This window comes from Hippoglossus hippoglossus, chromosome 20, assembly GCF_009819705.1.
Source record: "Hippoglossus hippoglossus isolate fHipHip1 chromosome 20, fHipHip1.pri, whole genome shotgun sequence".
Taxonomy (NCBI): Eukaryota; Metazoa; Chordata; class Actinopteri; order Pleuronectiformes; family Pleuronectidae; genus Hippoglossus; species Hippoglossus hippoglossus.
This window is the reverse complement of record NC_047170.1, coordinates 19,428,253-19,455,733: the sequence shown is the minus strand read 5'-3', so window position 1 is coordinate 19,455,733 and position 27,481 is coordinate 19,428,253. Positions and strand designations below refer to the sequence as shown.

The window sequence follows — 27,481 nt, the reverse complement described above, 5'->3', positions numbered from 1 at the left end:
CTTAAGTTAAAACTATTTATCTGGAATTTCCTTTGTTCTGGAATGTGTCCAGGCTGTTTATGCACTTGGCTTTTGGGGGATTTTTAGATAAGTATTAAATCTGGATGATTTTAAGACACATTTCAAACTTCGGAGCTATGTTGACAAGTAAGTATTAATGACCAAAAAGAAGAAATTAAAACTTGAGCTCGACTCTATCGATGTTTAGATAAATACTAAAGGGGCAGAAAAATAATTGTGTTTTTCTGGTCTTTTCATGTTCATGAAAAACGTCTTTATATTCTGTACGTTCAAAACATTCTGAATCCATTTAAAGTGGCTGTGATGCAAACTTTCCCCACGTGTGTCCTCCAGCTGAAATACAAGCAGAGTCTAAAGAGCGACACCACGAGTCTTTACCACCTGATGCCAGAAACCAACGAGACTCAGTTTGTCCGAGAGCAGACGGAGATGCTCAGTGAGGTACGACCGCTCCACCGGCACCTTCCACATTACCAACAAACTAAATTGAGTTTTCATCTGCTATTGTAATTCCATACTTAGTCATAGAAGTATATGATTAAACTTTTTCGAAATGTCTAGAGGTAAATCGATGAATCGTAATATTGTTTGGCAAAGTTTGTCTCAGAATTGTATCGTACGTATTGAATCATACCCGAGTACAGTGATCGTACAACAGCCCTAAGAAACAATGCACATTCTAAAAAGGTTTTGAATATGAAATACTGAAACAGGGGTATCACATTCTATGCAGATGACACACAACTGTGTATGTCAGTGTCTCATTTTGAACGTTTCCATCCATTATCTATACCTCTAATCCTGAGGGTGGCGAGACGAGCGGGAACCTTTTGACTTTATGCTCAGTTGTATGATAAACATCTTTCTCTTGAGGTCACAAACATATCTCACACGTGAACGATTTCAGTCTTTGTGTTCATGACTGGTGTAGAAAAGGTGTTTGTGTTTTCTCTCACTCGTGAACCTGCTGTAACTTTTAAAATCTCACACGGGCATCAAACGTTTATTCTCTTCTCTCTGCCTCTATTTTCTTTTCCTGGCAAGGTCAAGTACAAAGAAGACGGTAAGAAGGAGATGAGCGTCCACCTGTACTCTCTGCTCCCCGACACAGTCGAGGCGCAGCACGCCAAAGAGCTGAGAGAGCTGCAGAGTGAGGTGGGTTCAGGCCGACGGCGCTGAGCTGCACAGTCAACACTTTATCAGCGATTTTATGTTCCTGCAGAATTCATACGACTCCGAAATTCACCCTCCACAAACAGCACATTCACACGGGAGCAGATTTACCGAACAAATCCACAGAAGTTTATTGAAATTTTAAAGTTGTCCTAAATGCTTCATATCTCTTCTTCCACATTTCTCTCTCGGTCGTTCTGGGACCAACGTAGAATCATATAAATAAAACCAGTGAAATCTGCAACAAAAGTCCAACCAAGCTATTTTAAAATTATGCAAGTAGCATCAATGTTTCTACATTTGAACAAGCTAAGAAATAAGATCAGACAGATCAACGAATCCTCACAGGAAAAACTAGATTTGGATCTAGAGTTGAATAAAAATAATAAAGATAATACAGATTTATTTTTTCTCTTATAATGTTCCAGGAGAGAACTGTTGGTACAAACACAGAAAATAAAGATAATTATGTTTTATTCAATCAAAATGTCCCCTTAAAAATACAATTTAACATTTCTACACATCAGGCTCATCAATGATGGAATAAATGTTTATTTCATTTTTATATCATTTATTCTACATAATGTGAATTTGTAGGATTTTAATGATGTTTTTATGTTTTATGTGTAATCTTGGATACACAAAACAGAAATCCTAAAAAAAAAACAAAAAAACAAATGGATGCAGTAAAGTAAAATAAAATATTTTAGTCTGACTCTCCAGTTTTCATAAATTCTACGATCCCGGTTGTAGCGTCTGATTTTGTGTCTTTCAGGCTAAATACAAAGAGGCCAGTAAGAAGCAGGCGTCAACGCCTCTGTACCATCGACTGCCAGAAACCCTGGAGACGCAGCACGCCAAAGAGGCGTCGCAGCTACAGAGCCAGGTGAACACACGCGCTTCCTGTTCCTGTCACAATCACAAATCACTGTGTCAGTGGCCAGAGACATTCACATAATCATGATGTCTCCACAAGCTTTGAGGGAAACTCTTAAGATTTGGTACAAATATTCTAAGAAATCGGACTCTCCTGATTAGATGTTGAAGGTCAAAGGTGAAGGTGACCTCACAAACCTTTATCACAGACTTGTTTCCATTGTCTCGTGTCGTAGATCTTGTATAAAGAGGCTGTTAAGAGGGACATGTCGTGTCCCGTGTACCACCAGCTGCCCGACACTCTGGAGACCCAGTTCGCCCGAGGGCTCATGGACATGCAGAGCCAAGTAAGAGCCAGGAATTCATTTAATTATTTGTCCATTTCACTGTGAAGCACTTTTTTATCGTCGTAATGTGTTGTGATGTTGATGTTTTGAAGAAATGATGCTTTGGGTCTTCAGAACAAGTACCAGGAGGACGGGAGGAGGAGCCTGAGTCAGAGCTTCTACAGTCAGCTGCCTGAAACGGCTGAGACCCAGTTTGCTAAAGCTGTTTCTGAGCTGCAGAGCGAGGTGAGACCACGGCGGGTCCAACACACTCGCTCATGAACTGACACACACTCGCCTGAAGAGCTGAAAACGACACACAATGTTGTGTGTAAATATTTCCCACTCTGGCGTTGACCTCAGGACGCACTAGGTTCATGTCAGCGTCTTTTGAGCGCCTGGATCTTCAGGTTGGGAACCACTGGGTTAGGAGACAGTAGATTTAGACAGAGTGTCCGTCGGCCGGCTGTGTCATTCAGTCTGGTGTATTTATATAAATGTGTCATGTCACAGAATCACAAAATGATAAAGGTTATTAAAAATGCCCTTTACCTTTTGTTTTCAGATGAAGTACAAGAAGTCAGGCAGGCAGGGAGCCGGCAGCTGTCTGTACTCCACGATGGCTGAAACGCTGGATACTCAACACGCCAGGCAGGCGTCACACATGCTGAGCCAGGTGCGCGCCACACACAATCACATGTCTGAGATCATGTATGTTAGGATTTGCAGGATATTGACATCAAATACCTGCAGCACTGTAGTTTTGGTAGATTTTGAGTTGAGGAATTTACCTTCTCATCACTTCAGGACAATCTAATTCAAACTAGAACGTCACTCAGTAGAGTCTGTTGCAGTCTCCTTGAAGAAACATATTTAAATTCAATGGACCACCAAGTTTCATGTTCATCCGTCCAGTCGTGTTTGCGTCAGCTTTCTGAGTAACGGTCAAACACAGATGAAAACAGAACCTCCGTGACGGAGGTAATCATTATTTTAACATGAAGACGCTTCCCAGCATGCACCTGTCGCCGCTGCAGGTCAGGTACAAAGAGGACGTGCAGAAGGATTTGTCGTCCTCGCTGTTTTCCAACCTTCCTCAAACACTCCAGACCGAGTTGGCCAAGGAGGTGACGGAGCTCCAGAGCCAGGTGAGGACACATGGACAGTGCATGTATCCTAGCAACAACATTTTCTAACTCAGGTACATCTGTCGTAATTAATGTAATTATTAAAATGTTGACGTCAATCCACTTAAACCTCCCGCCTCCTCTGCTGTGATTGGTCACTCTGTGCCAAGCTCAGCTGTTTCAAACTGACGGTTCTTGAACACAGCAGCAATATCGAGTCCTTCACAATAAAAGACTGGTGATTGGCGTCGGCTGCTCGAGCTCCAGGGACACTTTCACACCTTGTTTGGTTTATTTGTCTGTCTTGTGCCGCAGGTGAAATATAAAGAGGGCTGTAAGAAGGAGGCGTCCTCCTCCCTGTACCGTCTCCTGCCAGAGACGCCAGAGATGCATTTCGCCAAACAGATGTCGGAGATGCAGAGCGAGGTGCGATCTGCGTTTCTCCGATCGCTCACTGAAAACTTTTTATAATTTCTCTGTTTACATTGTTTGGTATTTTCTGTGTCGTCTCCAGGCGAAATACAAGAAGGACAAAGAGGATCTGTCCAACCCTCTGTTCTCGCTGCTGCCCGAAACTCTGGAGACGCAGTTTGTCAAAGAGATGAACGAGACGCACAGCGAGGTGAGACCCTGCGTCGGAAATCACTCACTATATACTGACCTTTATTTAGACTATATATATATATATGTATATATATTATATATACATATATATATATATTCCACAGGGAATTTCAGTACATACAAATGTTCACTTGAACTCAAGTTGAACCTGATTAGATCCTTTTTACCTTGTGAACACGTTATTTGAATTACACTTTAAGATAACCCTTTCACATTTGGCACGAATCTTCACTTCGACTCACAGATGAACTGATCAGATTTTGATGGTCAAAGGTCAAAGTTCAAGGTCACAGTGGCCTCACGAACTTCTTCATATTTTGACCATTTGTCACTTGGACTCAAAGAGGAACTGATTAGATTCGATAGGTCAAAGGTCACAGTGACCTCACATGAAGGAACGTGTTTATAGACTCAGACAGACAACTACAGGATGGTGAATCTAGTCTGAATCTTTTCATTGAGATCCAGATGTTGTTAAATTATTTGAAGCAGCTGCAGCTTTACCCAACAGAGGAATAAACACACCTTTCAGGACGTGACAACATTCAAACCGCTGCTGTGGTTCTGTACCGGTCAGAGTGTCGTGTATTTCTGTACCGTGACCCTGCGGCGTGTTGGACGCCTCAGAGATAAGGACGCCTGGACTCAGCTCCGCAGGAGACGCTTCAGTTTTCAGCTGATAAACATCAACAGCACAAGGAGAAGAAGTTAGAAAAGTAGAAAAATACAAACAAAACAAAGTGACGCCAACTGTCGCTGTGTGACGGATCAGGGCGTGTCCGGTGGAAGCTGATAAAGCCCGACGGTGATGTCACAGAAGGGTTGCTATGACAACAGCCAATGGGACGTGAGACTGATAACACCGAGGGACGTCTTTAGAAGTTAAAGATAGTTTTGACTGTGGAGGGTTTAAGTGACGGCCCTGATTTACTGTGTGTGTTCAGGTGAAGTACAAGCAGAGAGGGAAGCAGCAGGCGGCGGCGTCTCTTTACTCCAAACTGCCTGAAACTCTGGAGACCAAACACGCTAAAGAGGCGACGGAGCTGCAGAGCGAGGTGAGTCTCTTCCTTTTCTCTTTGTCCTCCATCTTTCATTCCTCTATCGACCTCACAGGAGCGACACGTCCGCCCTTCAAACCAAAACACACCTTCTTTCTTTTCAAAACTTTTTTTTAAATGTTGATTTTCTTTGGAACTGTTACTGAATGGAAATATTTGATCTTTGGTTTTATTCTATTGAGTCATAACAGATGAAATCATCTCACAAACAAGTTTTTCTCCAGAGATCTTTTGATTTCTGGTCTTTTTTTTCATTATGTTCTCAAATTTTAATTGAACCTTGAATCAATATCCTGAACAGGACAGTTTCTAAACACTCGACTAGAATTTTCCTCCAAAACTCTGGAACATACATTTTTACTTCAAATGAGGAACAGAATTTTTGCTGTTTGATGTTGAAAAGACAAAAACTTTCTCTACGGTTAAATGTGTGACCACTAGATGTCACTAAATTCTACACACTGAACCTTTAAATCACAACCTGTGTGTGAAATAGAAACATGAGTAAATCTCACGATAAACAATCTCAGTCTCTGCTGCTCTACATTCACTCTGCTGCTGTTTTTGTTTCCGACAGAAAAAGTACAAAGATGACGGGAGGAAGGAGATGATGACGTCTCTTTACTCGCAGCTTCCCGAAACCACAGAGACGCAGTTCGCCCGGGAGGTGACGGAGATGCAGAGCGAGGTACAGAGCTTCAGACATTTCCATCGTTCCTCCATTTCTTTATCTGTTTTCTTTTTTGCACTGCTCTGACTTTTTGTAGAAGAATTTATTACAAAAAACGAGAAGATGAGCACCACAGAACCACCTGAGCGAGAGAGAGATGATAAACAGTGAACGTGTCGTCTTGTCTCTAGAACAAGTACAAAGAAAGTGGGAAGAAGAGTCAGACGGTCAGTGTTTACTCCCAGCTGCCAGACACCAACGAAATCCAGTTTGCCAAAGCTGTTTCTGAAATACAAAGTGAGGTACGTGAGATTTCATCCATTCTCTTCCATCCCAGACCTCAGCCACGTTTCCAGCTTGTCCTCGGGGATCCTGAGTCAAAATCTAACTCTTGACTTTCCTGTCACACTCTTTATGTTTCATGGAAAATGTGCAAAATGTTTCGTCTTGTGTTTTAGGCCAAATACAAAGAAGCAGGGAAGAAGGACGTGAGCAGCTCTCTGTACTCGAAGCTGCCGGAGACCCTGGACACGCTGCACTCTAAAGAGGCGTCACAGCTGCAGAGTCAGGTACTGTGGAGCCGTGGAGTAGAACCTCAGACAAAAACATGTGCAGACAATAGTGTCTGTAGATAGTCTGTAGAGCAGCAGGGGCGGAGCCTGTAGAGCAGCAGGAGGCCGGACATGACGTATAAACTCTGCTGTGGAAAGATCAGTGTTGTTGTTTACAGCTCATCCACACCGGCGTCGGCCCTCATCACCAAAAGATCTGGAACCTCCTCGTGTTTCCAAGTTGACGTCTTCGTCTTCTACGTGTACAGCTCCTCTTCTTCATCCTGAGATCTTTGTGTTCTTCCAGTTTCACGTCCGTCACGTGTTAGAAACCTCGTCAACACGTCCACTCGCTCACTGGGAAGCTTCAGGACATTGTCCTGCTGTCTCCTCACATGGACTCACTCTGACATTCTCAAACTCTAGAGAATGTCTGAAGAAAACCCGGATGTTTTCTCACATTCAACCCCTCCACAACGTTTCAGGAGATAATCCGAAGTTCAGTGCAGTTTATGGACTGAACTTCCCAGGTGTGTGGATCAGTAAATCTCAGCTGGAGGTCGTGTCGCCGTCCTGATGATAATATGCTGCTTCTGTCCCACTGCACTTTAAACTGCCTTTAAATGGCAGCTGACAGTAAATGAAAAGACTTGTTGTCTCTGGCAAAGTGAAAAAGGGATCGTTTGTGTTCATCCGTCTTTAGCAGGAAGGAAGAAAAGTTTAAATCAGTTTAAAAAACATCAGTTCATCAGTTCTGTGACCTCGAGTCTGGATCTGTCCTCCTGCCCTCTGTTTGTGCAGGTGAAGTACAAACAGGACGGTAAGATGGAGGCGAGAGACTCCCTGTACCATCGACTGCCTGAAACCACAGAGACACAGCTGGCGAAGCATCTGAGAGACATTTACAGCGAGGTGAGAGACGTACAGGTGTGAGGGCTGAGCGTCCACAGGGCGCAGGTGGTGACTCGCTTCTCTCTCTCTCTTGTGTCTCAGGTGAAGTACAAAGACGAGGGGAAGAAGGAGGCCGCGAGGAACCTGTACTCGCTCCTCCCCGAGACGGCGGAGACGCAGTTTGCCAAACACGTGTCTGAGATACAGAGCGAGGTGAGGACCCCGAGCGCCTCGACGGCCTCCGATTGTTTTTGTGATCAAAGCAGCTAGAAAAGACATTTTATTTAATGAGCACTAATAAAGTTATTAATTACAGTGCACGACAGTATGTAGTGTTTAACTTCACCAAGGAGGTTATGATTTCATCCCTTAAAACTACTGAGTGGATTTTACATTTTAGTGCAGATACAGGAATTTCACCTTCTTTAACATTGTGAGAAAGTTTTCCAACATTTGTTGTCACTGGATTGACTGTTGAGCTCGTACTAGTCTCGTTTATCTATATTGGTAGAAACATTTCTGTGAAGTAGACGAATATAATTCAAAACCCACAGAAGCCACAGAATTAAACACAAGGATGTTTGGAACAAGTGAAGATTGTTGTTTTCTGTGTTTTTTTCGAGGCCACGTACAAGAAGGACAGAGAGGATCTGCCCAACACCCTGTTCTCGCTGCTGCCCGAAACTCTGCACACTCAGTTTGTCAGAGAGATGAATGAGACGCACAGCGAGGTGAGACACTCGCTTCAGGGGATTTCACTTTTAAAACCTCGTATTAGGGCGGATGCAGTGTGAAACATGCAGAATAACACCAACAGAGAGTGTGTGTGTGCGTGTGTGTGTGTGTGTGTGTGTGTGTGTGTGTGTGTGTGTGTGTGTGTGTGCGTGTGCGTGTGCAGTCCTCTCCATGTTCACACATTCCAGTGAAGCCGTGGTCTATTCTGGTCTCGTTATCAGAAACAGTCAGAGCTGCTGGACGCCTCCGTCTGTCTCACTCTCTCCTCGTGCTGCTAAAACATATCAGAGTATTTTTATTCTCTTTTAAAAAACACATCTCTCTGCTGGCCCTCGGATTTGGTTTCGATGTGAATCAGAGATCGACCGACAATTTGTTTAATCTGAGATTTTTATGAGATGATCACATTTTTCCTGACATGCTCGGATCCACAGGCAAATTCCATGAATTCAGAAAGTCTAAAATATTTTTCTGCAGCCATTACCGTCACTCTACTTCTTCTCCAGACTTTGACCCAGACCACTTCCTGCTGCTTCTTCACATGAGAAACATAAACTCGTCTGGACCCAATGATACAGAGCGAAGTTCATGTTAGATTTCAGTGGTCACGCTCACGGTGATATTACTGTAAGTGAAATAAGTCAGTCGCACCTGATGCTTCACCGGTTGGTGGAAACTCTAGTTTTTCAAGTGTTGTAAGAATCTTGTTTGGGACAATTCAACACGTAACACTGTGCGTTAGGATGTGACGTTAGTATGTGACGTTAGTATGTGACGTTAGCATGTGACGTTAGCATGTGACGTTAGGATGTGACGTTAGTATGTGACGTTAGTATGTGACGTTAGTATGTGACGTTAGTATGTGACGTTAGTATGTGACGTTAGTATGTGACGTTAGCATGTGACGTTAGCATGTGACGTTAGGATGTGACGTTAGTATGTGACGTTAGTATGTGACGTTAGTATGTGACGTTAGTATGTGACGTTAGCATGTGACGTTAGGATGTGACGTTAGTATGTGACGTTAGTATGTGACGTTAGTATGTGATGTTAGCATGTGACGTTAGGATGTGACGTTAGTATGTGACGTTAGTATGTGACGTTAGCATGTGACGTTAGTATGTGACGTTAGTATGTGACGTTAGTATGTGACGTTAGGATGTGACGTTAGCATGTGACGTTAGGATGTGACGTTAGGATGTGACGTTAGTATGTGACGTTAGGATGTGACGTTAGCATGTGACGTTAGGATGTGACGTTAGTATGTGACGTTAGTATGTGACGTTAGCATGTGACGTTAGGATGTGACGTTAGGATGTGACGTTAGTATGTGACGTTAGTATGTGACGTTAGTATGTGACGTTAGGGTGTGACGTTAGCGTGTGACGTTAGCGTGTGACGTTAGTATGTGACGTTAGCATGTGACGTTAGCATGTGACGTTAGTATGTGACGTTAGCATGTGACGTTAGCATGTGACGTTAGCATGTGACCGAGCAGTTGCAACATGTCAACGTGTGTTTTTCCTGCAGGTCAGATACAAGGAAGCAGCTAAGAAAGAAGCCAGCAGCGCTCTGTTCCACCGGCTGCCGGAGACTCTGCAGACGCTGCATGTTAAAGAGGTTACTGAGCTGCAGAGCGAGGTGCACACATCTATTATTCACTTATTCACTTATTCACTTCCCGTGATGTTCACTATTTGAGCATCAGAACACTTAAGAGTGATTCCTTGTCTTCGTTTGTCATCTAATATTTAGTGTTTCTAGTCGTGAATAGAGTTTGAGTCTGTTTGCTGCAGGAGGTCAAACGAACAGGAGAGTTTCTGCACCTCGATGTGTTTTAAAACTAAATTATATGACTGTTCTTTGGTTTTATTACCACAATTAAAAATCTGCATTCATGTGTCGAACATGGCTCATAACACCACCGAGGGTTTCAAACCGACTTCCACCTTTCAGGGCCAATGTGTTCAAATCGATGCTGAAACTAAACCACACACACACACACACACACACACACACACACACACACACACACACACACACACACACACACACACACACACACACACACACACACACACACACCTCGCTCAGGACGACCATGGTCTCGACCATCAGGAAACTCCGGAGGCGAGGAGCTGTGTCTCTCATCACTGTGAGAATAAACTCAGAGGTGAAGTTAAACTTGAATCTGCTGCTGCTCCTTCAGAACAAGTACAAGGAGAGCGGGAAGAGGTTGATGTCGTCCAGCTTGTACGCTCAGCTGCCGCAGACGGCCGAGACGAAGCTCGCCGCCAAGATGTCGGACCTGCAGAGTGAGGTAAACACACCTGATACCTAACACAGATTCCTGACGTGTGAATGAGTTTGAAGTCGTCTGTCTCAGTGTCTCTGTGTCTCTGTGTCTCAGTGTCTCTGTGTCTCTGTGTCTCTGTGTCTCTGTGTCTCAGTGTCTCTGTGTCTCTGTCTTCTGCAGAGTAAATACAAAGAGGACGGGATCAGGAGCCTGGCTCAGAGCTTCTACTCTCAGCTGCCAGAGACGGCCGAGACCCAGCTCGCCAGATCGGTCTCTGAGCTGCAGAGCGAGGTGAGGAAAATGGAACTTCCTTTCTCCCAGAGCAGAACAACATGGAGAATCAAAGTGTTACTGACCCTGTTGTGTTTGCTAGCAGCTGCTGTTCAGTTCAATTCTGTGATACAACTGTCTACATGTGGGGACCAGATGTTATTAGAGCAGTCTGTTCACACCGTCACGTGCACGCCCAGTGTACGTTAGTGGTCACGTGACTCTGGCGTGTTAGTGTGGACAGGGATTCAAACTTAGACAGACGCTGTTTTTAAACTAAAGCGTAGTCGTATGGATGTAGCCTCGTGACATGACCTTGAGTGCAAAGAAAACACGAGAACTGGAGAAACAGAATCGGTACAAAATCAAAAACAGAAAATGTCCGTCAGTCGGGTTCGACTGATCCCTGCGAGCAGGAGGATCTTTATTTTTGATGCTGATTTCAGTGACGACGCAAACAGCAGCTAACGCTTGATGTTTCCTTTAGACCAAGTACAAGGAGGCGAGCAGGAAGGAGGCGAGCAGCTGTCTGTACCATCAGCTCCCTGAAACTCTGGAGACTCAGCATGCGAAGGAGACGGCTGAGCTGCAGAGTCAGGTGAACTCACACAAACACCCCCACATAGGACTCAACACAGCTGTGTTTGTGCTGGAAGGATCCTGGTGTCAGCTCAGTGTCTGTTTCCTTCAGGTGAAGTACACAGAAGGGAAGAAAGAGCTGAGCACCAACCTGTACTCTCTGCTGCCTGAGACGGAGGAGATGAAGTTAGCTAAAGCCGCCATGGATCTGCAGAGCGAGGTGGGTCCACATGCTGTCCTCACATCCCAGACTTCCTCTTCTCCCGCGTGCTCATCTTCTCGTCCTGTTGCGTTTGTCTCCCAGAATAAATACAAGCAGAAAGGCCGACAGGAGGTCAGCACCAGCGTGTTCCACCAGATGCCACAAACCAACGAGATGCAGTTTGCGAAGCAGATGTCTGAACTTCAGAGCGAGGTTGTCTCAGTGTTTATCCGAAAGATTGTTGAATAAACTGACAATTAAAATACAAATCTGTATATTAACTTGAGGTTGTGTGTGTTTTATCGTCTCAGACCAAGTACAAGAAGGACAAGGAGGATCTGCCCAACGCTCTTTACTCGCTGCTGCCTGAAACGCTGCACACTCAGTTTGTCAGAGAGATGAATGAGACGCACAGCGAGGTGGGAAATAATAAAAACCTCATTTATAACAGGATGGTGATGTGATGGAAGAGGGAAGTGTGTGTGTTGCTCTTGTTTGTGTCCTGATGTGCAGGGTTGTGTCGTGTGTGTCTGTGCAGGTATTGATCCAATGTTGTGTTCTAATCTCAGAGTAAATACAAGGAGGCCGGTAAGAAGGAGCTGGTGAACAGTTTGTATTCTCTGCTGCCCGAGACCAAAGAAACTCAACATGCCAAGGAGCAAAGTCAGCTGCACAGTGAGGTACGGCCACTGGCCTTTCACACTTCATCACACATGGACACAAACTGTGACGTCTGCTTTACCTGCTCTGGTGAACCTGCTGCTGCATAACGGGGGTTTCAACGTGTTGCTGTGTCTTTGAGCTGTAAACTGAAGTATTGGTCTGTTCTTTGATGAAACACATTAACGTTGGTTCTTACATCACGATAATCACGATGCTGCTTGTTTGTGTAAAGTTTTGCACAAACAACCGAACACATTAAACAAACACTCTTATTATTCATTTTATTACAGATTTAAAATCCATTATCCTCTGACTGAGATCGATCGTCCTTTAGACTTTGATCATATTGTGAATATATTATTTAGAAAAAGTAAGAATTTAAATCAAATGTGCAATTTTCATTATGGTTTATAATGTATACAAGTTCCTGTTGAAACAAAGGGATCTGACAGGCCTGCGCTGCACAGTAAGAGGTCTGGTGTTGTGTTGCAGAAAGCGTACAGGCAGGAGGGTAAGAAGGACGCCGGCTGCAGTCTGTACGCACAGATGCCCCAGACCATCGAGACCGTCTTCGCCAAAGAGCTGAGCAAGACGCAGAGCGATGTGAGTCACCGCCAGCGTCCGATCCATTAGGAAATTCTAATTTACGTCTTTACACTGAGAGAAATGCAGATCTTGTTTTTAAAAGGGGTCAAGTGGCAAAATCCTTCAGTCGTTTTAAAGTAGTTATTCATTGTAGTTCATTGTAGTTAATCTGTTTTAAAAGAGACATCTCGTTCACAAACAGACAAAGAAAGAAACGCTCTAAAGTGAAGGAGTTTGTTCTTGGCCTGTTCCTCATCCGTCACCAGGCTCAGTTTGTTGAGGTGAGGAGGGAAGATGCTTGAGACACAAGAACACGATCAGAGTCGGTATCATGTCATCGAGGCGTGAACACAGAGAGCAGCTGTGTTGTGTTCTACAGCCTGAGGACACAGACACTGACCTACTGCCTGCACACACACACACAGACACACACACACACAGCACTGTCTGCTTGATGCTTATAAACTGGGACAGACGGACATTTCGAAGGATTCATGCTCAGAACCTGTGAGAGAACACAAAGTTAACAAAGAGAAACTGCAGAACCTGCAGCACGAAGGAGGCCATGACGTTCAGATCCTGACGCGATCACTCAGTTCAGAGCTGAACGATAAAATACCACCGGGGACCGTTTCACCGTGAACCGGCTGCAGAGGTGAAACCAAACATCTTGTGCGTCTGCAGCTTTGTCTCTCTTCACGGCGCAGACCAGTCGGTTCACACGGGTCAGCGTGCGCCGCCAGTCGGCCCAGGGGGCAGATAATCAAAGGCTCGGGGGAAACTGGGGCACGATGCTTTCACGTCTGCTGACCGAGCAATGAGACGCTAACTGGAGCGTACAACACAACAGACTGTCCCACTGTCTGCACACCTCCGTTACAGCACAGCTGACCTCACAGGGCACACGGACAAACACAGGGACGACCTTACTGCAAGTTTTTAAACCATTATTTCATTTATTTCATCAAGACTTTAATTATTCTGTTGATTTGTAATTGGAAAAACAATTAATTTGTTGGGTGCTGAGTTTTCCCTGGTGTCTGATTGAATGAATTCAATAAACTTAAACAGTGTGGAAACATCACAAAATACATCAACAAATAAATCTAATTCAATATATAACAAGTGAAATTATCACTCAGAGCTCATATCTCTGTCAAGGCTCAACTTTCCTCTTTAACTTCCCTAGATCCAGATTTCTATTAGGACCAGATTTCACACATTTAACTCTAAATATGCCGTAAAGATTACTAAATATAGAAACATCAACTAAATATTCCTTTACCCTCCATAAATTAATAAATTTTAACCTTTTTGTTTTTAAGATATGAACATTTTTCATTCTGCTGCAAAAAGTAACAGATGTTGTGAATGTGATGTTTTTTATTCCAGATTTACACAGGAAACAACAAAGTGATGAGTCAGCACGTTGGTTACGTCTAGTTCCAGTCGGTTTCTTTAATCCTTCAGGTTTGTTTCGTCTACGCTGGGTTTAAATGTTGATTTCTCATTTTCACAGCTGGATGCAGCTCATCTTATTTTTAGCCAAACGAACGAGGCTGAATTAGTCACGAGATATTTTCTCCCTCGGATCCAACGTGCGTCTCACTTCCTCTCTTTGTGTCCTCTTCTTCTCTTTCTCGCCTCTTTTTGCCCTTTTTGTTTTTATTCATGTCTCAGTGATCGGAGGAATGATGTTTTCAGACTGTCCGTCTGTCCCCTTCCTATGAGCACGATATCTCAAGAACGCCTCGAAGGAATTTCTAGTAGATGTTAGCAGGTGTTAGTGGCCACCAGCGGATGTTAGGGACATAACCTCAGTTGTGCTCAGCGTCATCAAGTATTTTGTCCTTGTTGATACAGGCTTGGGGGTACGCTGAGGCTAATGGTGAATCCGACACAGATTTTCGAATGTTCCACTTGGGCTCAAAGGTGAACTGATTAGATTTCAGTGGTCAAAGGTCACGGTGATCTCATATGAGTCTGGAAACAAAAAAAAGAGTGTGCACTGGTTGACGGCGGCGGCGTGCAGCCGCACTGAGGTGATTCCAGTTTCCTCCTGTTCCTCCCTCAATCGGTTTCTCTTGTCTTTTCTCTGTGGTCGTCTCTGTAGAAGTCTTACAAGGAGAAGTACAATCGTGAGAAGGGGAAGTCCAGCTACACCAACATGAAGACGCTGCCCGAGGTGGAGCACGCCATGGAGGTCAACAAGAACCAGAGCAACGTAAATACACACATCTACTCAGCAGACGTAGAGACCAACTTGTCTGTGATGTTTAATCACAGAACTGAAGGTTTTTCTCATTTTTGTTTTGCATTTTTCGGAAAAAAATCACCATGTAACTGGATCGAAACACCAACGCTCTGAAACCGTCCCACGTGTGCTGCAACATTTAATCAGACTTATTATGGTCGACTGCTTTAGTTTGACTTGTAATGCACTTTGTGATTATTGTTTTCATACAGAAGTAACTAACTTACCACTGATCTCAGGTCAGCTACAGAAAAGACAGAGAGGAGCTTCATCACTACAACTCAGCACCAGACAGACCGGACATCATCAGCGCCACCAACGCTTCAAAACTGGCCAGCAACGTGAGTGTGTGTGTGTGTGTGTGTGTGTGTGTGTGTGTGTGTGTGTGTGTGTGTGTGTGTGTGTGTGTGTGTGTGTGTGTGTCTGTGTGTGAGAGTGTGCGTGTGTGAGAGAGAGAACATGTAACCGCAACATTCATTTCCATTACAACAGTCTTGTTCACCAGCTGTTGTCTGAGTGGAGCCGCTGATAAATTATAGAAAACTTTCTGTTGTTAACACTGAACTGCCATTATAGAAGAGAGTGTGTGTGTGTGTGTGTGTGTGTGTGTGTGTGTGTGTGTGTGTGTGTGTGTGTGTGTGTGTGTGTGTGTGTGTGTGTCCACAGGTGGCCTATAAGAGTAACACAAAGCAGCTGGTTTACAGCGACGTCTCTCTTTTGGCCAGAACTGACATCCAGCACGCCAAGGAGGTTTCAAAACTGGCCAGTCAGGTAACACACACACACACACACACACACACACACACACACACACACACACACACACACACACACACACACACACAGATTGATCTTTGATGAAACACATTAATACCTGTTTTAAAATCTCATTCATTCAAAATTCTACATTTATGTGTTGAACATGGCTCAATGCGCCACCTAGTGGTTCAAGCTGTCTTGCACCTTTCAGGAACGATGTTCACGTAGAGTTGACAGGTTGCGACGTCTCTTCGTTACATTCCCTGATATATGAAAATGTTGACACCCTCTGCTGCGACTCGAGGCCTTTGTTTGAGAGACTGCAGCTGAAACTGAGGGGTGAAGTCCCACTGTGACTGAGCACCCCCCCCTCTCTGTGCGCCCCCTGCAGGTGAAGTATAAGGAGAACTTCCACGGCCAGAAGCCTCGTTACAACCCACTTGAGTGTGTCTCCTTCAAACACACACAAGCCGCCGCCGCTCTGGCCAGTCAGGTGAGTGGATCACGTGACGTCTCTGTGACTTTTACACCTCCACTCCGTGTTTGTGCAGAAACACATAGATCCTGAAAGTACGTCTTAAATGGAAGTCAGTGCAAAATCCTCAGCTGTGTGTGTGTGTGTGTGAGTGTGAGTGTGTGTGTGTGTGTGTGTGTGTGTGTCCTTCTCTTTGACTCACTCTGAAATTCAGTCTGTTGTGTGGGTGTAACCATGGAAACCTTTCTAAAGCAAATGGCGAGGGATTGTGGGATGAAAGCTGGAGACACACACGCACAAACACATGCACATAAACATGACCACACAAACAAGGTCCCACACACACACACACACACACGCACACACTGTTGCCCACACAGCCACAGAAAGGAGCCGCTCCACTTCTCTTGGTTACATAACTTCCTGTTGTGTTGAGCGCTGCCCGCTCACCGCGCCTCAGAAACGCCTCTCGTTCAGCATCATCATGTAAAGGGCACGTCTTTTTTTGGGCTCAGGCTGAAACAGATTTTGGCATCGGGAGGGAGAGCTTCAAACGATCGTGGATGTGCGAGGAAATTCAAGTGGAAAAATACATTTCCACAGAGTGAACACAGCTGCAGACGTCTGTTGTGTTCACCTTTTCTCCTGGTGCTAATCTGTGCAGAGGGTTTTGTGCGATGCTGCTAACAAGCAAACAAACTTCTCTTTGTCCGAGGTTAAAATCACGGTGTTTTTTTAACAAGGGCCTGAAAGAGGAGACGCTCTCCTGCTTCACCTTGTTCCTCTCTTGGGTGTACGAGGATCCCTGGTGTGGCCACAACTAGAAGGGAGGCTCCTATCCTTCCATGTTAGAGAATCTGCCCGTTTATCGTGGTCATGCACCACCTCCACAAAGTGTGATGAATATTGGTTTTATCGGTTGTGTGGTTTTTGCGTGATCCTGCTAACAAACAAACACACAGAGGAAAACATAAGCTCCTTGTTGGAGGTGATTATCTGAAGTTCAGCTTTTAAAACATTGACCACTAATGGAAACATGTTCTCCGTCCCTCAGGTGAAGTATAAAACCAACCAGAACCAGAAACCTGAGGGATCATCGGACCTGCCCAACCTCCTGCAGCTGGAGCACGTCCTGCACGCCAGCAAACTGCAGAGCAACGTACGACACCGCCGTGCAGAACTCTGTAGAAACAGCTTCATACATGTGTTTAACAGCGTTAAGCACATGTGCCTACGTGTATCTGCATGTGCTGCTACGGTTACACCCGTCGGCCTCAGACCGATAACGTTTCTACCGTGTGTGTGTGTGTGTGTGTGTGTGTGTGTGTGTGTGTGTGTGTGTGTGTGTGTGTGTGTGTGTGTGTGTGTGTGTGTGTGTGTGTGTGTGTGTGTGTGTGTGTGTGTGTGTGTGTGTGTGTGTGTGTGTGTGTGTGTGAGATCAGGTGGAGTATAAGAAGGATTACGAGCAATCTAAGGCCCACTACCACGTTGCTGTGGACACAGCTGAACAGCTCCACCACAGGGAGAACGCGGTGCTGCACAGTCAGGTCAGAGGACGCTTCCTCTTCTGTCTCTGTCTCTGTCTCTCTCTCGTCCTCTCTCTCTGTCTCTGTCTCTGTTTGTCAGCGTGTTTGTGTGTGTGTTGTCTCAGGTGAAGTACAGAGAGGAGTATGAGAAGAGCAAAGGTCGATCTCAGATGGAGTTTGGAGACACTCAGACGTACAAAGTGTCTAAAGAAGCACAGAAGATGCAGAGCGAGGTGAAACACACACTCTCTCTCCCTCTCTCTCTCTCTGTCTCTCTCTCTCTCTCTCTCTCTCTCTCCCTCTCTCTCTCTCTGTCTCTCTCTCTCTCTCTCTCTCTCTCCCTCTCTCTCTCTGTCTCTCTCTCTCTCTCTCTCTCTCTCTCTCTCTCTCTGTCTCTCTCTCTCTCTCTCTCTCTCTCTGTCTCTCTCTCTCTCTCTCTCTCTCTCTCTCTCTGTCTCTCTCTCTCTCTCTCTCTCTCTCTCTCTCTCTCTGTCTCTCTCTCTCTCTGTCTCTCTCTCTCTCTGTCTCTCTCTGTGTCTCTCTCTCTCTCTCTGTCTCTCTCTCTCTCTCTCTCTGTCTCTCTCTGTGTCTCTCTCTGTCTCTCTCTGTGTCTCTCTCTCTCTCTCTCTGTCTCTCTCTCTCTCTCTCTCTCTCTCTGTCTCTCTCTGTGTCTCTCTCTCTCTCTCTCTCTCTCTCTCTCTCTCTGTCTCTCTCTCTCTCTCTCTCTCTCTCTGTCTCTCTCTGTGTCTCTCTCTCTCTCTCTCTGTGTCTCTCTCTCTCTCTCTCTGTCTCTCTCTCTCTCTCTCTCTCTCTCTCTGTCTCTCTCTCTCTCTGTGTCTCTCTCTCTCTCTCTCTCTCTCTCTCTCTCTCTCTGTGTCTCTCTCTCTCTCTCTCTCTCTCTCTCTCTCTCTCTCTCTCTCTCTCTCTGTGTCTCTCTCTCTCTCTCTCTCTCTCTCTCTCTCTCTCTCTCTCTCTCTGTCTCTCTCTCTCTCTCTCTCTCTGTCTCTCTCTGTGTCTCTCTCTCTCTCTCTCTCTCTCTCTCTCTCTCTCTCTCTCTGTCTCTCTCTCTCTCTCTCTGTCTCTCTCTCTCTCTCTCTCTGTCTCTCTCTCTCTGTCTCTCTGTCTCTCTCTCTCTCTCTCTCTCTCTGTCTCTCTCTCTGTCTCTCTCTCTGTGTCTCTCTCTCTCTCTCTCTCTCTCTCTCTCTCTCCCTCTCTCTCTCTCTCTCTCTCTCTCTCTCTCTCTCTCTCTCTCTCTCTCTCTCTCTGTGTCTCTCTCTCTCTCTCTCTCTCTCTCTCTCTCTCTCTCTCTCTCTCTCCCTCTCTCTCTCTGTGTCTCTCTCTCTCTCTCTCTCTCTCTCTCTCTCTCTCTCTCTCTCTCTCTCTCTGTCTCTCTCTCTCTAAACAGACTCGTCTCCTCATCACTGATTTCTCACATATTTAATAACGTATACGCCTGCTGGACTTACACCCCCCCCCCTCTCTCTCTCTCTCAGAGGGAGTATCGGAGGGACTATGAGGAGCAGGTGAAGGGGAAAGCGTTGGTGGACGTTGACCAAACGCCTGGATACCTGACAGCTCGTCACGCCAGCAGTCTGCTGAGCGAGGTAACACACACACACACACACACACACACACACACACACACACACACACACACACATTGATTTCCTGGATGATTTACACAATGAGGACTTGCTTTTTGTCCCCATAAGGAAGACAGGTCCCCATAAGTCACTGTGTAAACACATCTAGGTCCCCACAACATGAGTAATTACTTGTTTATTGAATCACTCACTCCTTCACTTTGTGTAGAAGGAGTACAGGAAAGACTTTGAACAGGAAGTGAAGGGGCGTGGCTTATCTGGCCTCGGCCTGGAGGAAACGCCAGAGCTGCTGAGGGCTAGAAACGCCACTCAGATACTGAACCAGGTAAAACACATCCCACACGTGATCTGACTGCAGCCAGCTGGTTGGTTGTGTGTCTCATGTGTAGCGGGGGTACCGCGGGGACATGGAGAGGGAGGTTGTGGGTAAAGGGATGGAGCTGAGCGCAGAGATCCAGGTAAAAGGAAATGTCGACCAAACGTTTGCTCCTTCGCTAAAGAGACAGATATTCTGAGTCTGCGGTTCTTTCTTCACAACACACTCAGTTTCTCATCTATTTAAAGTCCTGACACTGACGATCACGTGGAGCTGAGAGAGCAAAACATCAAGGGTTTTATTATTTGGGAAACTTCTACTAAAGTAGAACTTAACGAGATGCAGCACGTTCCTCATTATGACACAGAAGACGACTGATCTTCTGATATTCACCCTCTAACAGCCCGGCACACGTACGTGAAGATATCAGTTCACTTCCAATCTGATGAGTGAGGAGGCGAATAAAACATTTGAGAGAGTTCAACTTTGGTGAACTTTGACCTGCGATGTTCACTTTGCATTCATGCATGTGTCCTAAAATGTGTTAGGTGTAGTGTTGACAAATGAAAGTGTCCGATTTCATTTGTCATCAGTAAACCAGGCGTTCTATTGGTTGGGGACTTGTTTTATAAAAAAATCCAAGAGCTGAAGGAAATCTGAGAGCAAGCAACAAAATATCTGAGTGTAAGCACACGAGCAGAGCAGATATAAGTGCAAGCAGGGGCTGTTTGAGTGCGAGCGCAGGGTTTGGAGTGAAAGCATTACAACCTCTGAAAATCAATAAGACCGCACTCTGGAATAAGAGGAACAACATCCATTTGAGGCCCAAAGAGCTGAAGTTGCCCGTGTTTGTGTGTTTGTGTGTTTGTGTGTCACAGAGGTTTTACAAGCAGACGGAGCAGCTCCGTGAAAGCTCATACGGGACGGTGACAGACACTCCTGAGCTGCTGCACGCCTCCTACCTCAAAGACGTCTACAGTCAGGTCTGTGGGGGATTCCTGCATTTCTAGGACCTTTCATTTTCCTGACACGGCCGCCAAAAGTTACCAAGATGATCAGAATCAGACCGTCCGTCATTCGTTTGTCCATGGGCGAACCAGCCGACCCTTAATCTGTCTTGTATCTTTTATGGTCGAAGGGCGAGTTGACATGCAGGGTTAGTGATAAAACATTCTCACACCATATACTGTACACACCAGTGTCCCTTGACACATGAATCATTAACATGAGGAACATTGTTTCTTGATATGATTTGAAGCCTGATACTTGATCTGCTGTAATAACAGAAACACAGCGACTGTAAATCAATAATCTTTACTGTATCAATTGAAAGAAATTACAAATCAAAGTTTGAGTATTTTCGGGGAATGAACCTTTCAAACTTGGCTCTTGGACGCGTTTCTGAAACTGCAGCCTCCAGTCATCCAATTCGTTAGAGGATCACGAAAACTCGGGGTCCTAGAAACGCTGTAAACTGCAGACGCTGGTATTACAGGAACACAACATGAGGTCCGTGTGTCACAATTAAAAACTGTTGAAAACGTTCTGTGTCTGTGCAGAAGAAGTATAAGGACGAGGCCGAGCGGCTGAAGGGACGTTACAGTCAGTTGTGTGAAACTCCAGAGATGAAGCGAGTCAAAGCCAACCAGCGACACATCAGCTCAGTGAGGACGAGCTTTAGCTCGAAACGCACATTCGATTTCCTCTGAACAACAACTCTAATCTAACGCAGCCCTCTGGTGCCCTCTAGCTGCGGTACAGCTGGGACTCCAAGCTCATGAGAGGTCTGTCGTCCTCGGTCACAGACACGCCCGAGATCGTCCTCGCCAGAGAGAACGCCAAGAAGATCAGTGATGTAGGTTAACGTGCACGTAAAAAAACTTAAATGTCAGTGTCACAACTTAACTGGTTTGCAACAGGAAGTAGAGGAAAAGTACTAAAACACAATCCAGGTAGAAATATAAAAAACTGTTGCTCTTGTTTTTGCAAGAGCAACAGTTACAACAATTACAGAACATCAGCTGACCTCAGCTCTGTTCCAGGTCCGCTACCGAGAGGAGGTGGGGAGTGGCACCGCCGTCATGGACACGCCTGAGATGGAAAGAGTACGACGCAACCAGGAGAACATCAGCTCAGTGAGGACACACACACACACACACACACGCACGCACACACACACACACACGCACACACACTTTCAGAGCTGTTTGGTCAAAGGTCGATAAAAATATGATCCGAAAAAGACATTTTAACAAAAATAATAGAGAAAATCTAAAACTGATATTGATCATTATTTCCCATCATGTGACGTCATGAAGAAGTCAGAAAATAACATCGTGTGATGTCATCATGACATCATGTAGGGTCGTAATGCAGTGACAGTTCCAACCAATGATTGACCAGAATGACGTTTCCTGTCTGTCTCGCCACCAGGTCAAGTACAAGCAGAGTGCGGCGAAGGCCACGAGTGTGGGAGTGACGCCAGAGCTGGAGAGAGTCCGACAGAACCAGGAGAACATCAGCTCGGCAAGACACACACACACACACACACACACACACACACACACACACCACACACACACACACACACGTGCAGAGACACAGGTTTTCATTCCTCTCTGTGATGTCACCTGTGATGTCATATGTGCATGTAAACAGGTGAAGTATCAGCGCGGGCTGCAGGAGATGAGGGGGCGGAGCTGCACCGAGCTGGACACACCTGAGTACAGACGTGTCAGGAAGACACAGGACTCGGTCTCCATGGTAGCGGCCCGGTTGCCGTGGCTAACCTGAGTGATGTGGCACTGCGATTGGGACTGTCGCACTGAGACTAACACCCGCCACCAGACAGCATGGACCCCAGTGCTGTGTGTGTGTGTGTGTGTGTGTGTGTGTGTGTGTGTGTGTGTGTGTGTGTGTGTGTGTGTGTGTGTGTGTGTGTGTGTGTGTGTGTGTGTGTGTGTGTGTGAGAAAGTTTGTGTGTGCGTGTGAGAGAGTATGTGCGTGCATGAGTGTTTGTGTGTAATAATAAAAAATTTAAAATATTCCCTGTGTGTTTATTTTGCTCACTGACCTAATGCACCCTGATGAGTGTGTGTGTGTGTATGTGTGTGTGTGTGTGTGTGTGTGTTAACTCTTTGTCATTTCAACATTGACACTAAAGTGTATTTGTGTGTTTCAACAGGCCAAGTACCACGAGGACTTTGAGCGAGCGCGCGGCCGAGGCTGCACTCCGGGATTGGACGATCCCAGCATGGAGCGCTACCAGAGATCCAATCAGATGATGGGAGAGGCAGGTTACGGCAAAGGGATCCACCCCCAGGTGATGGAGATGGACAGACGACCAGGAGGCATCATCGTAGGTCAGTGATCCGCAATCCAACTGCACACGTGTGTGTGAACGCCTCCTGATTGGACGGAGCAGAGCTGTGAGAGGCGGGGAGAAATTTAAATCCACATGTTCCCATCATCAGCAGCATCTGTTTTCATAAGATCAGTTTTTTTAAAGCTAATTTAAGCTTTAATGTTTATTTACAGCGGTATCTTTAACAATAAAAGCCTTTTAAACAGAGACACCTGATGATGTCATGGTCAGAACTGACCGAGGACTCGTGCTCTTCTCACTTTTACTTTGACTTCTCACAGTGACTCTGTTCATTTGAGCTGCAGTCTTCTGTCCTTTTGTTTATTGGCACGAGGACTTTTAGAGTCTGTGCACACACACACACACACACACACACACACACACACACACACACACACACACACACACACACTCATTGATTTCCCCACCTCTCTGAAGACCTGAAGGTGTGGAGGACAGACCCAGGCTCCATATTTGACTTTGACCCTCTGGAGGACAACGTCCAGTCCAAGAGCCTCCGCAGGATGTCTGGTAGATCACCTGACTCCCCTTCCTTTGCTAAAATAAGAAACACTAATCAAGTTTCCAGGCTTAAAGTGTGTTATGTGTTTGCAAACCCTTCGTTTGAATTAACACACGTATAAAAGTCCTTTTCAATTCTTATTTATTAATTCACAATCTCATTTGTAAGAGATTAACTCACCAACTAGAACGTCACTGGGAGCTCATCCCTCAACAGTCTCATTATGAAACCACATTCAAATTCACTGGATTCAGATTTTTATCAGGATCTGCATCAAATCAAAAAAAGCTTTTAAAAGGCTGCAGATTTTTGATCTAGAACCAAGAGATGTTTTCAAGCAGTTTTAGTTTTAAGCATCTAACCCTACTGTCAACAAAATCAATGAAAAGACTGGAACCCACCAGCTTCTAACACGTGTTGTGTGAGTATCTAAAAGCATGAACACACATTTGATCACACACACTCCGACCTGATGCCCCAAATACTCACGAGAGCTGAACTCCGTCTCCACAAATGCACCGACATTAGGAAACTTGATCTTTTCCTTTAAAGACGTGTCGATGTGCTGAGACATCGTTCGCTCATCTGTTTTTCTGTAGTTGTGATTTTGATTTCTGTCGACTCACTGTTATTTGTTTCTTCTTCTCCCCTGTCCTTGTTTCTGTCTGTGTCCTGTTGGCTGTTATTATTTTCTACCTGGCGCTGCCCCCTGGTGTCTGTTAGAGCGGGCAGGCCGCAGACTGAGCCGGCAGCACTCGCAGCAGTCTCTCGCCCACAGCCAGGCTCAGTCTGTCAGCTCTCTGACCTCTGACCTCTGGGACGGCAGCAGCGCTGACACCCCCGGTATCTTTCTGTCCGCTCAGACACACACAGCAGACTGACAGACGCACGTGTGCAAACTGTTGTGTTCATTCTGTGTGTAGGATAAGATCAGATCAAACTTTATTGATGCCACTCTGGGAAAGTTCACTTGTGACAGCAGCAGGTCAGAATGAGGTCGACAAGAGAATAACAAATACATCCTGCAATACAGAAATATTGATTTGTATAGAAATAAGCTTGAGTAAAGTACACGAGGCACAAGATGATTACACGAGGATGTTGTTCATTAGTATGTGTATATATGTACAGCTATATAAGGTATAAATTCACAATAGCATACTATACAATATGAATATAAAAAGGATGCATGGATATATACTATATTATATTGATATAATTTACATTTTTTAATACGAAAGAGTATTTGGGCCATGTTGAAGAAAAAATAAATTCTGAGATTTTGAGAATAAACATAATATTATGTGAAAAAAGTTGTAATTTTAGAAAATAAAAAAGTGTACAAAACAATACCATGAAGGAGAAGTGGAGTTCTTCTCCAAGTGGATGTCGAATCTTGATCTTCTCATATCTCCAGGCGGAGTGTCAGGGCCATGTTTAAGAAGAAGAAACTTAGATTTCAGGAATAAACTCGTAATATTACAACTTCATCCTCGTAACATTACGAGTATTATATCATCTCAATATTTTGAGATAAAAGTTTTAAAGTGTAAAAACTCAGCTATGCTCTGTGGAGTTTCTTCCTGGTTCTGTGTGGTTCTGTCTTCACAACAGACTCAGGTTCTTCTCTTTTCAAAGTCCTGATGCTGAGGATCCACGGAGCTGATGAGACCAAACATCAATGATTTAGTTATTTATGACACTAAAGTAGAATTTTACAAGATGCTGCACATTCATCATTTTAACACCTGAGACGAACTTCTGATATTCACCTTCTAACAGGACACACAGAATGATTATCACTTCGTTCTTGAATTCTCTGAAAGTTCCGGCCCTGACGCTCGGCCGTAGTTTGCCGTTCTGTCTCTAATCCACAAATCAAACGGACTAATTCACTTCGTCTCTTTGCAGGTTGGTGTGAAGTTCACTGTGTGTCTTTATGTTGTTTAACAGCTGGAATCACAAACACGTCACAGGAGGTAGATCAGGTTTAAACTGTCGGTGCAGGAAAGACTTTTTAAACTGACTTATACTCTCTCTCTCTCTCTCTCCCACTCCCTCTCTCTCTCTCTCTCTCTCTCTCTCTCTCTCTCTCTCTCTCTCTCTCTCTCTGTGTTTGTGTCTCTCGTCCAGCGCCCGTCCTTCCAGGAGCGTACCATCAGGGCGTTCAGATGCAGCAGCAGCAGCAGTATCACGGCTACATGCATCAAACCAGCATGTCATCCGTCAGATCCGTCACCTCCCCCCCGCACTCAGCCACCATGGTACCTGCTGAATCACAGGACGCCTCATTTATGGTGTTTTCTCTTTTTAGTCGTAGAGATATCGCAGACGAAGTAGAATCGTCAGGAAAAAAGCTCAAATCATGACGAGGATCAGAAGTCAAACACGTGTGAATTAAACTTAATAAAAACTACAGAGACTGGTAGAGCTCCACTTAAACAACTTTATTTATGACAGGAGACAGTACAGGCGTTAGTTTCCCGTCCAAACCGGAATGAAACAACAAAATAGATTTTACTGAAGATGAAAATAAAATAAACAGGACTGAAATGTTTAAATTATATAATAACATCTAGAATATATGTGGAGAAACTTCTATTTGTGTGCATTCTACAAACACTTTAATGTTTCTGTCTCCTGATCGTGAAAATGCAAATAAGAAGTTTTCTATGTCGAGTCAAAAACACATCTAATGTTTTAAGAGCTTTCCTGAGGGAAAAGGAAAAGGTGAAAGGATCTTTTGGCAGAAACTGAATGTAAAATAATTCTAGAGATGTTTTTACTTGTGTTTCATCTAAATTATACAAATTGTTGTTGTATTTACCCTTGAATGGGCCTTTATATTTAAATACTTTATATAGGGGGAGTGGTGTTCAGCTGCAACATGACACTTCACCACTAGATGTCACTGGATTCTAAACACTGAACCTTTAAGTAATGAACACAAAACTAAAGGGATCCTGTTGTCATATTGAAAACATTTATACATTTTTACAGTCTCTCAAAATGTCAGGATCCATGAATTATTCTCTGGGAAATCAACAAAAGCTGTTGCTGTAAGTCAGGATTTCACGGTGGTGAATCAAATGTCAAATGTCAAACGGAGACGCTGTCTGGAGGGGGGGTCAGACGGCTCAGGAACGATAACCTCTGTCTCTTCTGGTTGTTCGCAGCGTGTTTACCGGGCTCTGTACGACTACGCGGCTCAGGACCACGACGAGGTCTCGTTCAGGGATGGGGACGTCATCATCAACGCTCAGCCAATCGACGAGGGCTGGATGTACGGCACCGTGCAGAGAACCGGCAAGTCCGGCATGTTGCCGGCAAACTACGTGGAGTGTTGCAACTGAAGGAGAGAGGAAGGTGTGGAGAGAGGGGGGGGGGGAGAGAGAGAGAGGGAGAGAAGGAGAGAGAGAGAGGAGACGGAAGTGAGGCAGGGGGTGGAATTTAAACGAAAAAAAGAAAAATCCACCTTCATTGGTTAAAACAAATCAGAAGTTGCTGATGTCAGTCGCTCTTTTGGGTTTTTTCTTCTTCCAGATGTTTTCAGCTGCAAACGTTTGAATTCACAGATCTGAAACTTTATCAGTGTCGATAAAAACCGGAACAGAGCAGTTTCCACAGCGTCAAGTCCCAGTCACAAACCGGTTTTCTAGTCGTGATCACTTGTTGCTGTAAATCGCATCATTTAAAGTGGTGGCCATCACTGACCTCACTCCAGAACAACAGCTGGAATTCACTGAACATGACAGACGGCTGCTTTCAGACATGCACTGAGCTCCGGAGGTTCTGCCGGACATTCTCCGGAGGACCTCTGTATGTGTGAACGCAAATGTCCCAGTGAGATCCGCAGAAAGTCTGGAGGAGACGATAGCAGGAGATCCTTCACTGTGAGCGACGGGGGGGGGGGGGGGGGGGGGGGGGGTTCTAACACGCGGCAGACGCAAAACTGAAAACAAAATTAAAACAAATGTCTCCGGGTGAAAAAGAGGAGCCTCACACGTAGAAGA

At 45.0% G+C, this 27,481-nt stretch overlaps 1 protein-coding gene and 2 long non-coding RNA genes across 36 annotated transcripts in view; 1 reads left to right on the top strand and 2 right to left on the bottom strand.

Moving 5' to 3' along the window:
- Positions 1–27,061, top strand: part of nebl (nebulette) — a 58,190-nt gene extending 31,129 nt beyond the window's left edge. For 4 of the 34 annotated variants that reach the window (XM_034571655.1, XM_034571658.1, XM_034571645.1 and 1 more), the window contains 43 exons: positions 355–462; positions 1,066–1,176; positions 1,970–2,080; positions 2,307–2,417; positions 2,532–2,642; positions 2,962–3,072; positions 3,434–3,544; positions 3,839–3,953; positions 4,042–4,145; positions 5,092–5,202; positions 5,783–5,893; positions 6,067–6,177; positions 6,334–6,444; positions 7,228–7,338; positions 7,420–7,530; positions 7,941–8,048; positions 9,583–9,693; positions 10,262–10,372; positions 10,529–10,639; positions 11,106–11,216; positions 11,310–11,417; positions 11,502–11,612; positions 11,711–11,818; positions 11,969–12,079; positions 12,555–12,665; positions 14,761–14,871; positions 15,141–15,242; positions 15,568–15,672; positions 16,052–16,153; positions 17,190–17,294; positions 17,578–17,682; positions 17,787–17,894; positions 19,155–19,265; positions 19,474–19,590; positions 20,460–20,564; positions 21,141–21,245; positions 21,332–21,436; positions 21,624–21,716; positions 22,015–22,344; positions 22,766–22,943; positions 24,192–24,311; positions 25,602–25,732; positions 26,645–27,061. In XM_034571655.1, coding sequence (XP_034427546.1) covers positions 355–462; positions 1,066–1,176; positions 1,970–2,080; positions 2,307–2,417; positions 2,532–2,642; positions 2,962–3,072; positions 3,434–3,544; positions 3,839–3,953; positions 4,042–4,145; positions 5,092–5,202; positions 5,783–5,893; positions 6,067–6,177; positions 6,334–6,444; positions 7,228–7,338; positions 7,420–7,530; positions 7,941–8,048; positions 9,583–9,693; positions 10,262–10,372; positions 10,529–10,639; positions 11,106–11,216; positions 11,310–11,417; positions 11,502–11,612; positions 11,711–11,818; positions 11,969–12,079; positions 12,555–12,665; positions 14,761–14,871; positions 15,141–15,242; positions 15,568–15,672; positions 16,052–16,153; positions 17,190–17,294; positions 17,578–17,682; positions 17,787–17,894; positions 19,155–19,265; positions 19,474–19,590; positions 20,460–20,564; positions 21,141–21,245; positions 21,332–21,436; positions 21,624–21,716; positions 22,015–22,344; positions 22,766–22,943; positions 24,192–24,311; positions 25,602–25,732; positions 26,645–26,821 — 5,070 coding nt within the window. In that variant the 3' untranslated portion in view covers positions 26,822–27,061. Of the gene's footprint in view, positions 1–354; positions 463–1,065; positions 1,177–1,969; positions 2,081–2,306; positions 2,418–2,509; positions 2,643–2,961; positions 3,073–3,433; positions 3,545–3,838; positions 3,954–4,037; positions 4,146–5,091; positions 5,203–5,782; positions 5,894–6,066; positions 6,178–6,333; positions 6,445–7,227; positions 7,339–7,419; positions 7,531–7,940; positions 8,049–9,582; positions 9,694–10,261; positions 10,373–10,528; positions 10,640–11,105; positions 11,217–11,309; positions 11,418–11,501; positions 11,613–11,710; positions 11,838–11,905; positions 12,080–12,554; positions 12,666–14,760; positions 14,872–15,140; positions 15,243–15,567; positions 15,673–16,051; positions 16,154–17,189; positions 17,295–17,577; positions 17,683–17,786; positions 17,895–19,154; positions 19,266–19,473; positions 19,591–20,459; positions 20,565–21,140; positions 21,246–21,331; positions 21,545–21,592; positions 21,717–22,014; positions 22,345–22,364; positions 22,453–22,765; positions 22,944–23,383; positions 23,477–24,191; positions 24,312–25,601; positions 25,785–25,817; positions 25,896–26,644 lie in introns of those variants that run through there. The other 30 variants (XM_034571639.1, XM_034571635.1, XM_034571633.1 and 27 more) reach the window with 30 other exon arrangements.
- On the bottom strand, positions 13,506–21,014 carry LOC117753602. The gene is made up of 3 exons (XR_004612275.1): positions 20,880–21,014; positions 19,406–19,409; positions 13,506–13,518 (listed from the first exon to the last, which is right to left on the bottom strand). It is a non-coding gene; the product is annotated as an uncharacterized LOC117753602 (long non-coding RNA).
- LOC117753593 lies at positions 22,951–24,150 on the bottom strand. The gene is made up of 3 exons (XR_004612266.1): positions 23,649–24,150; positions 23,283–23,503; positions 22,951–23,178 (listed from the first exon to the last, which is right to left on the bottom strand). It is a non-coding gene; the product is annotated as an uncharacterized LOC117753593 (long non-coding RNA).
- Positions 27,062–27,481: the final 420 nt, after the last annotated feature.